The sequence below is a fragment of the Lepidochelys olivacea genome (assembly GCF_965140295.1).
Source record: "Lepidochelys olivacea isolate rLepOli2 genome assembly, chromosome: 5".
Taxonomy (NCBI): domain Eukaryota; kingdom Metazoa; phylum Chordata; order Testudines; family Cheloniidae; genus Lepidochelys; species Lepidochelys olivacea.
This window is the reverse complement of record NC_140415.1, coordinates 131475025-131488132: the sequence shown is the minus strand read 5'-3', so window position 1 is coordinate 131488132 and position 13108 is coordinate 131475025. Positions and strand designations below refer to the sequence as shown.

Sequence of the window (13108 nt, the reverse complement as noted above, 5' to 3'; positions counted from 1 at the left end):
AGAAAAGTGGGAATTTGCCTGAATTCTATTATATAAATAAAGCTTGATTAGCAAAACTCTGTTTTCCCTAATCAAAAGAGGAAAACATTCCTTATTCTAACTTTATAAATGTTACATTCCATGCCTCTGCTATTATTTTTTTATACTGAAGTTAACAAAACTGAGAAAAAGTATATTCCGGTACTGAATTGAAAAGCTGAATTGTTACATATTATGGACACTTCAGCATACCTCCTGAATAGCTGTCATGACAACATGTTGAACAGACTCCTCCATCATCATGATGGTCTGGATGTACTCTGAAAACAAGAACATTCTTGCATGTCATTATTTACACTTAAACTTAAGATGGTCAAACAGAACAAAGGGGTAAATAGCCACCTCTCTCCTGCAAATTGTGCAGGTGCCATTCCTGGGACTTGTGCCCAGTCAGTGTCCAGACCCCACCCCAATAAACCCAGGAGCACCGTAACAAAAAGCCAAACTTCCAAGTAATGATGCAAGGCTTGCAAGACATTTCTAAAGGTCCATGCGTGTGCACATATGCTGGCAGGCCAAGTGAAAGATGGAGACATTTTCAAAAACTCGAGTCATTTCAGGACCAAGCAGTATATATTCTAATATTGATATTTAAGAAAATCATCACTGATGTGCAAAGTACTCAGTTGTAATACAAACAAGCTTGTAGGCCAGTTGCAGTATCAAAAACTGCAAATTATGTACAAGAACAGGGATAATACAGTTATCCCTATTGCAAGGGCATCTTGTCTGGATACACATTTTCCTTTCTATGCTCTTTCCCATGGGTGGAGTAGCTATGGAAAGTGGGCTTGTAAGTTAAGGGGGCAAACCATTAACTACTATTGTCCTGACTGATATTGGCAATAGGCAGTGGAGAGTGGAGAGTGAGTTTGTGTGTGTGGTTTTTGGAGGAGGGTGAGGGGGTGAGAGAACCTGGATTTGTGCAGGAAATGGCCCACCTTGATTATCATACACACTGTGAAGAGAGTGCTCACTTTGGATGGGCTATTACCAGCAGCAGAGTGAGTTTGTGTGTGGGGGTGGAGGGGGGCGTGGAGGGTGAGAAAACCTGGATTTGTGCTGGAAATGGCCCAACTTGATGATCACTTTAGATAAGCTATTACCAGCAGGAGAGTGAGTTTGTGTGTGTATGGGGATGGGGGGGGTGAGAAAACCTGGATTTGTACTGGAAATGGCCCACCTTGATTATCATGCACATTGTAGGGAGAGTGGTCACTTTGGATAAGCTATTACCAGCAGGAGAGTGAGTTTGTGTGTGTGGTTTTTGGAGGGGGGTGAGGGAGTGAGAGAACCTGGATTTGTGCTGCAAATGGCCCACCTTGATTATCATACACATTTTAAAGAGTGTGGTCACTTTGGATGGGCTATTACCAGCAGGAGAGTGAGTTTGTGTGTGTGTGTGGGGGGGGGGGGGGGCGGAGGGTGAGAAAACCTGGATTTGTGCTGGAAATGGCCCAACTTGATGATCACTTTAGATAAGCTATTACCAGCAGGAGAGTGGGGTGGGAGGAGGTATTGTTTCATGGTCTCTGTGTGTATATAATGTCTTCTGCAGTTTCCACGGTATGCATCCGATGAAGTGAGCTGTAGCTCACGAAAGCTCATGCTCAAATAAATTGGTTAGTCTCTAAGGTGCCACAAGTACTCCTTTTCTTTTTGAGAATACAGACTAACACGGCTGTTACTCTGAAACCTGACTAACAGTTGGGTCAAAGTAATCATTTTTGTCTTTAAATGCCCACTCAATAATTCCCACTGGAACTGTCTGTCCTCCAGTTGCAGCTCCCTTTTTTCCCAGATAGAAGGACCAGGGCACGATACAAGATAAGGTCCTGCCCTTCCATGATTTTCAGGATTCTCATCCTACCTTTCAATAGTGACTCATTTTGTGTACCTTGTGCATCTGGTCAGAGACTCTACTCTTGTCTTTGTTGCATTTTCATGAATATATGCCCTTTGTTTTTCCTCTTCCTGGATCTCATATTTGTAAGTTCCAATATCAGCTGATTTTATAGTACCTGCAAAGGACTCATTTGCTGATGGATATGAGGCATGCTGGGAAACCACTGAGTGGGTAGCAAATTCTCAAGAGTAGAAAAGGCCAGAGAGTTTTAAGTCATGTGCCCAAGGTGGGAGCAAGTGTCAGAGTTGGGAGCAGAATCCAGATCCTATAGCATATGGCTCCCAAACCTATATCATAACCATTTTTTTGTGTGCAATGTGTATCTTGTCTATGAATTTGTAATTACCCAGGTAAGAATCTGCAACTGAGCCTTCCCACAATAATTAATAACTAAAAGCTGGGTTCAGTAATTTTCATCTGTGAAGCTATTTTTCATTTCTATTCATGGAACCAAAAGGAAATATATACATCAGAAGCATACATAACCAGCTCCACAGTTCCAGCTTGCAAACTCAAGTGAAGCTTGTAATGTGATGTCAACCATCATCAATAAGACAAAATGAAGTCATGACCCACAGAAAAATAAACTGTGCCTCTGACAACAATCCCAGACACACCATTTTCCCCACATCATTTATATAGCAAGTCTGACTTGCATTAACTACACAGAGAGAATAATATATATTTAAAATTGATTACCTTGCTTCTGCTCACAATTCACAGCACATCCCAAAATGAGCTGAAGCATTCTTCCAAGCTCTGCAACATCTGAGTGCTCTCCAATCAGGTTAACATCAGGAAGGGTAAAGTCATTAATCTGCTGCCCTAAAATCTGCACAAAGACACAACATATATATATATATATCAAAATATGTAGATAAGGCAAGAAGCCAGTAGAAAGAGCTCACCTTCGATCTCTGGCAAAGTTTTCAAACCCAACTTCGAGTCTCAAGTGAAATAAATTGGATATCCTCAGCCCACTTATCTTTGGACAAGATTCTACAACACAAATTCCATCTACATAATTTGATACAACCAGCCTTTCAGAGAATCCAGAGAAGGCTATCTCAACTAATACCAACAAACAACTACTCTCACCACTACAGATCTGTTCTTCCAGGCTGGGAAAGGCCAGCAAAGAAGCCATTAACATGAGGAAGTTCAAAAGACAGCTGACCAACAGTACCTGTCTGATGGACTTTTAAAAAAATGAAGTTGTATTTCTACAATTTAAATAAAGAATTCTTCAGATACAAAAATATGTCATCAGACAGAATAATTTAATTGCATCTGGGAAATAAGCTGTAAATCACAGAAGTGGAAAGCTAAAATTCCAAAGATATAAATGTGTGTGTCTAGCCCTGATGGATGACAAAACAAAAGACTGTAAAACTGTCACTAATCCCTTGGTCTAGCAGTTTTACAGGCCTGGTCCAAAAGACATTTAGCAAGTCCGAGATGTAAAACAACTGATTTTCAATCTGTGGAAACAGTCTGAAATGGTACAAGACAAACTGAATAGCAGAAAGGTGGTCACAAAAGGAAAAAAATGCTTGACATAGAAGCAGGGAGAAAGAATGGAAAGAAGCTGAAAGAGAAGAGAATCATACCTGACATACAATTACTGTAAGCCAATTTACAATCTAGAAGGATTTATACATTAATGAGCATTAGTTAGGAGAATTAAGCAGTTCTGCTAGATCAGAAAAAGCTTTGTAAGAGTTGAAAATATTACTATGAAAATTGGGATGAGTCAAACTTTTAGCACATAAATTGCAGATAGAAAAAAAACCAGCCAATTTAACAGATCAAAAATGCAAACGGAGGAAAAAAGAGTGACTGTGAAAGGAATGTGTAATTTATTTGCTGGTTTTTTAAGCCAAAAAATAGTTTTGGAAAAGATATTTACACAATAGTATCTAGCAAATGTATGTATAAGAATACATAAATGACTGTCTTGCAAATCAAGTTGTTTTAAAAAGACAACAGAGATTTGCTGCCTTAGAAGTCTTGCCCAAAGAATGGGCATTAACATGACTAATGCCCGCGTATTATGTGGCAAACTGGACCTAAATTCTTGGGCAAGGTTCCCTCGTTTTTCTGACACTCCAGTGACCTAAAACGTGAATTCTGTAGCAGACCCAGGTAAATTGAAAAAAGAATATTTTTATTAATTAAAACAGAAAATGAATAATATAATCAATACAGTATTTCTTGAATGGTTATTTTGATATCCAATTTTGACATTGCCCCAACCTTTAAGATGTGATGCAGATTTTTATATTGCTTTGTAGATGCTCTTAGGGAAGCTGGGTAGGACATATGTCATTTGGCACTATGAGGACATGGGGTTGGGATTGTGAAACAAACATGTTAGCTGGATACTGCTGTCAAAATGGTATGTTAAAATTAGGCGCCAGTGTCGATACCCCACTGAAATGAAAAAGGAACGAGTCGTAGCTATTTGAGGATTTAGCAGCCTCAGGAAACAACCACCATATTGGTTTGGACTCTGACAGCTGAAAAGTCTTCTTTGCACAAATACTAGAAACTTTAAGGAAAATAGCGGAAGCTTAGATTTTACAGCAGAATTCTCTGGGAAGAGGAATAGTCTATGGCAACTTCTTTGGAGATCATAAAGTACACAGGATCCTGGACAGGACCATCAACTTGTTCTCCTGCGAGGCTGTAATAGTGCAGGATACTTTATGACAGCCATTAGAATCCCCTTGGATACTCCATAAACCATTGAGTTACTGTAAAATGAAACAAAAAAAGTGCTCTAATTCTCCAAGGCTTTTCTCTATGCTAGGTAAAAGCCTAATCTTTTCACATCTAGCTTGTGCAGAAGGACTTTGCCAGGATGTGCACTCAGATGAGAAAAATGTAGGCAGGACAACTGACAAATGTAAGTGGATCTTCATCACCATGCACTTTTGGAAGCAATCTGGGATGTTCCACAGATGCATCTTATCTTTGAAGAATTTTGTACTTAATGAATCAGTCAAAGCTTGAAGCTCAGTCATTTTCTGAATTTAAGTCACTGACTTTCTAAAATAAATTAACCATGTCAGAAACTTAAACTTACATATACTTAGTGGCTTAAAAAGGAGCTGACATCATTTTGAAAATACAACATTGGTATTCTAGGATATAAGGAACTTTTATAATGCATCAAGCTCTCACAAACCCAGAGGCTGTGGACTAACTGCTCTTCCTTCAACATGACCATGAAAGAAATATCTGCCGAATGAAGTATAAGAGAAGATTCTTTTAAACCCAGATTGACAAGTGAAGGTAGCAAGCAGTGTGTGTGCAGGGCACGGAAAAGGATCCATATGGGGTTGTTACATAGCAGATAAACAATTCCCAAGAAAAATGTATGTATGTCTTTCTGATAGATTCATTCTGAGCAGCTAACAGGACTTGGCATGTTTGCTCAGAAACATCAAAGTTCTGAATTCCTACCCTCCTGAGACTTTAACATGAGCTAACTTTAATGGGATACTCAGAACTTCTGAAAATCAGTCTATTTATTAAGCTTGAATTTGGGAGTCTAACGTTAGTCTAACATTTTTGAAAATGTTGCCCCCTCCCCAAAAGTCTTAGCAAATGTATTATCTTCCTCCTCTCTAGAATATTTATACTGTTCAGACAGAAAACAAGTGCTTGGAGTATTCCATAATGTGCCTGTTTCACTGCATTCTTAATGCACCAGCTACCTCAGCACATAGCAGGGAATAAATATATCTTGTTTTCCTTCCCATGGAGTGCAGTCTTGGAGACAAGCAGCACAAGAGCTTCCCCATAGAACACACATGCCACAATAGTAGATCTCTAACAGTCCAAAATTAAAACTTTTAATTAACTCCTCTCTCCCCACCTCAATTGAGTATTTTCCCCATAGAAAAAAATGAAAGTGATAGTCTTTACTAGGAGCAGAGGAGAAAGTCAGACAGACAAGCTTTATTTTTTATGCATTCAACTCCAATATGGAGTCACCAAGAACATCTACTATTTTCATGTCAAGATGCTTAAGAATATTAGTGCTTTTATTTTCAACACAATTTGGAAGTTGGGTTTGTTCCTTAGTGGCATATTTGATGAAGCATGGAATAAAGCTTTGGAGCAGTCTAGTACTCAAGGATAGTCCATGATGAGTTCATTTATTTTGGTAGAATAGGTTTAAAGAGTATGGAAGGGCGGATAAGATACAGAATAGCTATTTAGAAAAATGAACAGTTTCATTTCATGAGGAAAGGGTCAGATTTTTTGAAAGAGCTCAGCTCCAATGGAAGTTGCTGGGTGCTGAGCACATGTGATATATCTGGACCTAATACTAAACGAAACAATACTCTGTAACATGTTCAACAAGCATAATGAATATATTCAGCAAAAGGAAAGGTCTGTATAGAGCACTGAGAAACAGTTCTTACCTCATGATTATAATCCAGTATTCCTTTTAAAATTTTCTTCAGATTGCTTATCTGTTTGATGGAAGAGAGAGAAATTAAAATATAGAAAGCCACTGAATTTAAGATACAGTAGAACCTCTAATTTTACAAACTAATTGGGGACTGATGTTTATAAAATTGAAATGCTCAAAAAATTGTACATCTCAAAATTACAGTAGGTATGGTGCATAAATTGCAGTATGGTGCACTACATCGTCGTCGTCTTGTTCTTTACACCACTGCAAAGATACTTCCCATCCATTGAAGAAATTGGAATGTGAAGAGATGTCGACTTGTTCATCGACATCACTTTCATTATGTGATTTTCCCCCCCTTCCGGAAAAATTATTTATGTAACTGGTCATTTATAAGGCTGGTTTTAGTAAAATTGAAATTCTACTGTATTTATATAAATATATAAAAACAATTGTGTAGGTATACAGCAGGCTAAAAAAATCACAAGTAATACTGTAAGCAGAATCACATACACAAATGTAAGTCCATTTGTATTTCTAGTGAAAAGTATCTTGCCTGAATCAATAATTCATTATGATTATATATGATTGTCCCATGATGCGGGCCTGATCCGAAGTCAACGCCAGCCAATGGAGCACAATGAAGTGAATGACAAAAATTCCTACTGACTGGAATGGGCTTTGACTCAGGCCATGGTGAAAAATTGTAAGAGTAGCACTGTTTAAGCCAGTGTCATGAAAGTGATGGGGAAGCTGGGGCTCCAAAATGAGAGGGTGAACTATTTCCTGATCTCGGTGAATGGGGAAGGCTCTAGGCTAGTTGGAGGGAAAAGGTACGGCCCAGACAGGAAAGAAAAGGAGTAGATTTCTGCTAAAGGTGGTGCTGAACTCTGGGGGTACTGTCAGTACTGAGAATTTAGACATCAGAGTTAGTGCCAAGAGTAACGTCCTCAATACAGAGGATGGCACCAGATAAGCAGTGACTTCCAACAATAGTTGGTCTGCTGGATCCATTAGGGCTTTGCTCGCCAGAGCCAAGGTATCAGTAGCAGATGTAGGTACACGGGCTGTTTTGGTACTACTTAGTACTGGGCCAGGAATCAATACCATGTCACTTGCCCTGTATTACTAAAGGACTTTCTGCCAAATTCCAAGGAGGAGCCCGAAGGCAAATGATCTTTTCTTAGGCCTCTGAGCTTTTCCCTTTTTACAGGAGGTAAAAGCACTGGTGCTAGGAACCATGGCCCGTTTGGTGTTCTGGTCTACCTTGATTCCAAGTGGAGGATACATCTCAGTCTTTTGGTGCCGGAGCAGCCATCAGCGATAAGCTGACTTGGGCAAGTCATGGACAGCCAATGGACAGTCATGGACAGCCAATCAGTACAGTGTCAGCTGCCTTATCAGAATTTGCCTTCAGAGTTGCATTGCAGCTCACAAGGGCTCTAACTAACTAGACCTGGAGGTACAAGGTCTCATCTTGCAGCCTGATGCCTATTCTTCTGGGTGTAAAAGTGCCCCTCACAGACTGCTCCAACAGAAATAGTTTTAGCCCAGTGTCTCCAGATTTTTTCATTTCTGATGAGAAAGACTGGCAGACAGTGCAATGGTCAGTCATACGGCTTTCACCTAAGCAGAACAAACCATGGCTACCTCCATCTGTGAGGAGAATGTGTCATTTGTGAGATGGACAGGGTTTGAAGCCACCATGATAGTGGTTGTGGTGAAGAGTACTGAATAATAAATAATTTTTGGGAGTGGCAAAGAAGGAGGTTTGCAAGAAAATTAAAAGAATTTTCTGACAAGAATTAACCCTAGTTATCTACCTAGAGTATTTCCTCTCTTTACTTGTCACTAGCTAAAGGGTAGCAGGCATATATAGCCTGGTTCTGTCTCGCTGCCACAGGCAGTAAGAGAGACTTGAAGGATGGGTCTGATCACTCTGCTGACCTTTATGCCCTCATGAGGGAGTGGGACGAGGACCTGTGGGGTGCAGGCATGGCCCAATGGACACTGCTGTTCAAAGATTCTGATCTCACATCCTTGAGCGGCATGCACATATAGAGTGGGATCCACACCGACACATACTCGAAGAACAAGAAATTTTATCTCCTACAAAGTGGGGTAAATAGGAGAGAGAGAGAAAGAGAGAGAGAAAGAAAGCCTGGCTGTGGATTTAACACATACTGGAGCTCTAAGGGACATGTTTTGGTTACATCTCTAACTATACTAAACTTAAAGTGTGTCCCTTCCTTTTTACATTTGTGGTAGCAGATGATCTCAACCCTGGAACGCCTGTCAGCCCTGCCAAAAAAAAGACCTAACATCACCCCCAACTTGATTTTACTAACTATGAGGGGCCTGGCTCTCAGTCAAAGATAGACGCTCCCTTAGTACTTCAGCAAGTTAGACTGGCCAAAACTGCAACCAAAGAAGATTTTGCATCTGCCCCCGAAAGGAGTTAATCCCATCTCAATCCTTTCTATTTGTCCATGATGTAGACAGAAAACTATTCATGAGAAACTGCTTCTGAATGTAGGCAGCTAGGATTCACCAACCTATGTACCAGTCAATAGCCACTCATAGATGTTATGGCTTTGTAGACACTATGGGGAGGGGAGGGGGAATAACTCTTCATGTCCTTTAGAGTGATGGGAGAAGATTATAAACACACTCTATACGTAGCCCAGTAAAGAGCACTCTAAGCAGTGCCACAAGCCATCCGTATTCCAACAAGACCTAAGAAGACAATGCAGAGAAAATTTAGGAACCACTGTACTGATATTAAAGGGCACACTGTGATGACCTACTTGGCCAACAACAGAGTTAGCCAACAGAGAGCTCTGAAAGCCATTCAGCTCTATCACTCTCCACTGGCTAAACAATGAAACAGACCCTCCATCCCCAAAAGCACAAATGTTAGCTAAAAACACTTGGGATAGGTTTATGGGTGTCACGATGACCATGAAATCTCAAATCAGACTAGAAAAAATGCTATCTACTTGGATTTTTTAAATAAAGATCAGCCTAAAATGAGAAACTGGAGACACTGCAGAGCAAACTGCATACTGCAGCTATTCCAAGCTCTCTAATGATGTGAGACTGAACAAAGAATTGTCATTAATTCCACAATCCTAAACCACCTCCCACACCTTCTCTGGTGTCAAAAGTTCCAACTGCCAAGGCATCCAGTCCCCACCACCTCTGGAAAAAAGATGTTCACAGCAGTTATGCATTTTCATTACAAAAATCTGCAGCAAATTTAAAATTTAGGGGAAAGGTAAATTACTTGATTTTAATATTAAATCGAACACGATAAGGAATGCTGTACTGATTGTATTATTCATTTTCATAAATGATTCATTAAAAACCTCCAATTTTGAATTTACCTGAGGCTGCCGCAAAATTTCCAGCCAGCTGCACTGAAGTGCCATAGAAACCAAGGGCCATGCTGCAGAATTAAGTCCAGTTTACCTCAGAGTACATGGGGACCTTGAGTATTTCCCAAAAGTGACAAAGAAATAAAATGAAAAATACTACCCTTTTCCCCATGTGAATCAAGATTCCCTAATCAAAAAGAAAGTGATCATGTTCCTTCCATATAATCCCCAGCCCAGATTTCACCCCTTTTTGAGTAGGAGATTCCAGCTCATCTGCTACCAAGACTAGGGTGGTTAGAGAGCGCCTCAGACAGAGGTGACTGAAAAGAAACCCAACATCTGATCTCCATGACCCCATCTTTCTATCTCCATAACAATCAATACCTCGATACATCCCGTTCAAGTGTTTGCTGCAACACCATGGTAAAACACACAACCAGCCAATCATAAGACCCACCATAATACAAGTAACACCAACTTAGACTGGTCTAACATCTAACACTAATCATGAGTCCAGCAGGGAAGGGACATTTTTAGTGGCTTACAGCAAATATGCTGGAATACAGCTGCTGCCAAGGGCCAATCAGCGTGGGAAATTAGTGCAACTGTTTTCTATTTTAAATTCGACTCAGTAGCAATATTATCATCACCTTCCAGTCACAACACACATTTTAAGGAGAAATTCAAATACAGTGACAAAAACATTTATATCACAACAGGGAAGCAAAGCAAGTGCTAAGAGCAACTGATTAATTTGTAAAAGTTAAATACCAGGACTGAGGGGAGAATATAATTATATTGTTTCAGAGCTTTAGAAAACAAAGGGGCATTCAGTCAAGCAATGACAGAAGTAGAAGTAATTCCATATACAAACTACATATAGCATACTGCTCTCTGCTGGATGGATTAAACACACTCAGGTGTTTGCACTACAGTCCCTGACCTAAAGGTGGGATACAAGTCCTACCATTACATCTTTGATTCCTGCCCATGAGCTCAGCAGCAACAATGAGACTGACTGAAGTCTTTCTACCACTTCATCTTGTACCAGTTTCACCTCTCTGTTCATTTTTAAAATTTTCTGTTCTGTGTCATTCTTTACCGTGTCTATCCAATGCACCCTCGGTCTTCCTCTATTTCTAGTTTCTTAGCCCTGGTCTACACTAGAACTTTAGGTCGAATTTAGCAGCATTAAATCGAGGTAAACCTGCACCCGTCCACACGATGAAGCCCTTTATTTCGACTTAAAGGGCTCTTAAAATCGATTTCCTTACTCCACCCATGACAAGTGGATTAGTGCTTAAATCGGCCTTGCCGGCTCGAATTTGGGGTACTGTGGACACAATTCGACGGTATTGGCCTCCGGGAGCTATCCCAGAGTGCTCCATTGTGAACGCTCTGGACAGCACTCTCAACTCAGATGCACTGGACAGGTAGACAGGAAAAGAACCGCGAACTTTTGAATCTCATTTCCTGTTTGGCCAGCATGGCAAGCTGCAGGTGACCATGCAGAGCTCATCAGCAGAGGTGACCATGATGGAGTCCCAGAATCGCAAAAGAGCTCCAGCATGGACCGAACGGGAGGTACGGGATCTGATCGCTGTTTGGGGAGAGGAATCCCTGCTATCAGAATCATAGAATATCAGGGTTGGAAGGGACCTCAGGAGGCCATCTAGTCCAACACTCCGCTCAAAAGCAGGACCAATCCCCAATTAAATCATCCCAGCCAGGGCTTTGTCAAGCCTGACCTTAAAAACTTCTAAGGAAGGAGATTCTACCACCTCCCTAGGTAACGCATTCCAGTGTTTCACCACCCTCCTAGTGAAAAAGTTTTTCCTAATATCCAACCTAAACCTCCCCCACTGCAACTTCAACTCCATTCCAGTTTTCGAAATGCCAAAACCTTTGTCAAAATCTCCCAGGGCATGAAGGACAGAGGCCATAACAGGGACCCGAAGCAGTGCCGCATGAAACTGAAGGAGCTGAGGCAAGCCTACCAGAAAACCAGAGAGGCGAACGGCCGCTCTGGGTCAGAGCCCCAAACATGCCGCTTCTATGATGAGCTGCATGCCTTTTTAGGGGGTTCAGCCACCACTACCCCAGCCGTGTTGTTTGACTCCTTCAAGGGAGATGGAGGCAATACGGAAGCAGGTTTTGGGGACGAAGAAGATGATGATGATGAGGTTGTAGATAGCTCATAACAAGCAAGCGGAGAAACCGGTTTTCCCGACAGCCAGGAACTGTTTCTCACCCTGGACCTGGAGCCAGTACCCCCCGAACCCACCCAACTGCCTCCTGGACCCAGCAGGCGGAGAAGGGACCTCCAGTGAGTGTACCTTTTAAAATACTATATATGGTTTAAAAGCAAGCATGTGAAAGGATTACTTTGCCCTGGCATTCGCGGTTCTCCTGGATGTACTCCCAAAGCCTTTGCAAAAGGTTTCTGGGGAGGGCAGCCTTATTGCGTCCTTCATGGTAGGACACTTTACCACTCCAGGCCAGTAACAGGTATTCGGGAATCATTGTACAACAAAGCATTGCAATGTATGTTTGCTGGCGTTCAAACAACATCCGTTCTTTATCTCTCTGTGTTATCCTCAGGAGAGTGAGATATAATTCATGGTCACCTGGTTGAAATAGAGTGCTTTTCTTCAGGGGACACTCAGAGGAGCCCATTCCTGCTGGGCTGTTTGCCTGTGGCTAAACAGAAATGTTCCCCGCTGTTAGCCACGGGGAGGGGGGAAGGTTGAGGGGGTAGCCACGCGGTGGGGGGAGGCAAAATGAGACCTTGTAACGAAAGCACATGTGCTATGTATGTAATGTTAACAGCAAGGTTTACCCTGAAAGAGTGTAGCCACTGTTTTATAAATTGTGTCTTTTTAAACACCGCTGTCCCTTTTTTTTTCTCCACCAGCTGCATGTGTTTCAATGATCACAGGATCTTCTCCTTCCCAGAGGCTAGTGAAGCTTAGAAAGAAAAAAAAAAAAACACTCGCGATGAAATGTTCTCCGAGCTCATACTGTCCTCCCACACTTACAGAGCACAGATGATGCGTGGAGGCAAATAATGTCAGAGTGCAGGAAAGCACAAAATGACCGGGAGGAGAGGCGGCGGGCTGAAGAGAGTAAGTGGCGGGCTGAAGACAGGGCTGAAGCTCAAATGTGGCAGCAGCGTGATGAGAGGAGGCAGGATTCAATGCTGAGGCTGCTGGAGGACCAAACCAGTATGCTCCAGTGTATGGTTGAGCTGCAGCAAAGGCAGCTGGAGCACAGACTGCCGCTACAGCCCCTGTGTAACCAACCGCCCCCCTCCCCAAGTTCCATAGCCTCCACACCCAGACGCCCAAGAACGCGGTC

General features: G+C 41.7%; 1 protein-coding gene across 4 annotated transcripts in view; it reads right to left on the bottom strand.

Moving 5' to 3' along the window:
- The window catches only part of HOOK3 (hook microtubule tethering protein 3), a gene marked incomplete at its 3' end in the record, with an annotated part of 143297 nt that overhangs the window by 88524 nt on the left and 41665 nt on the right, over window positions 1–13108 (bottom strand). For all 4 annotated transcript variants that reach the window (XM_084628916.1, XM_084628918.1, XM_084628917.1 and 1 more), the window contains exons 4-6: window positions 6382–6432; window positions 2645–2777; window positions 232–299 (exon numbers count right to left, since the gene is read on the bottom strand). In XM_084628916.1, coding sequence (XP_084485042.1) covers window positions 232–299; window positions 2645–2777; window positions 6382–6432 — 252 coding nt within the window. The remainder of the gene's footprint in view (window positions 1–231; window positions 300–2644; window positions 2778–6381; window positions 6433–13108) is intronic.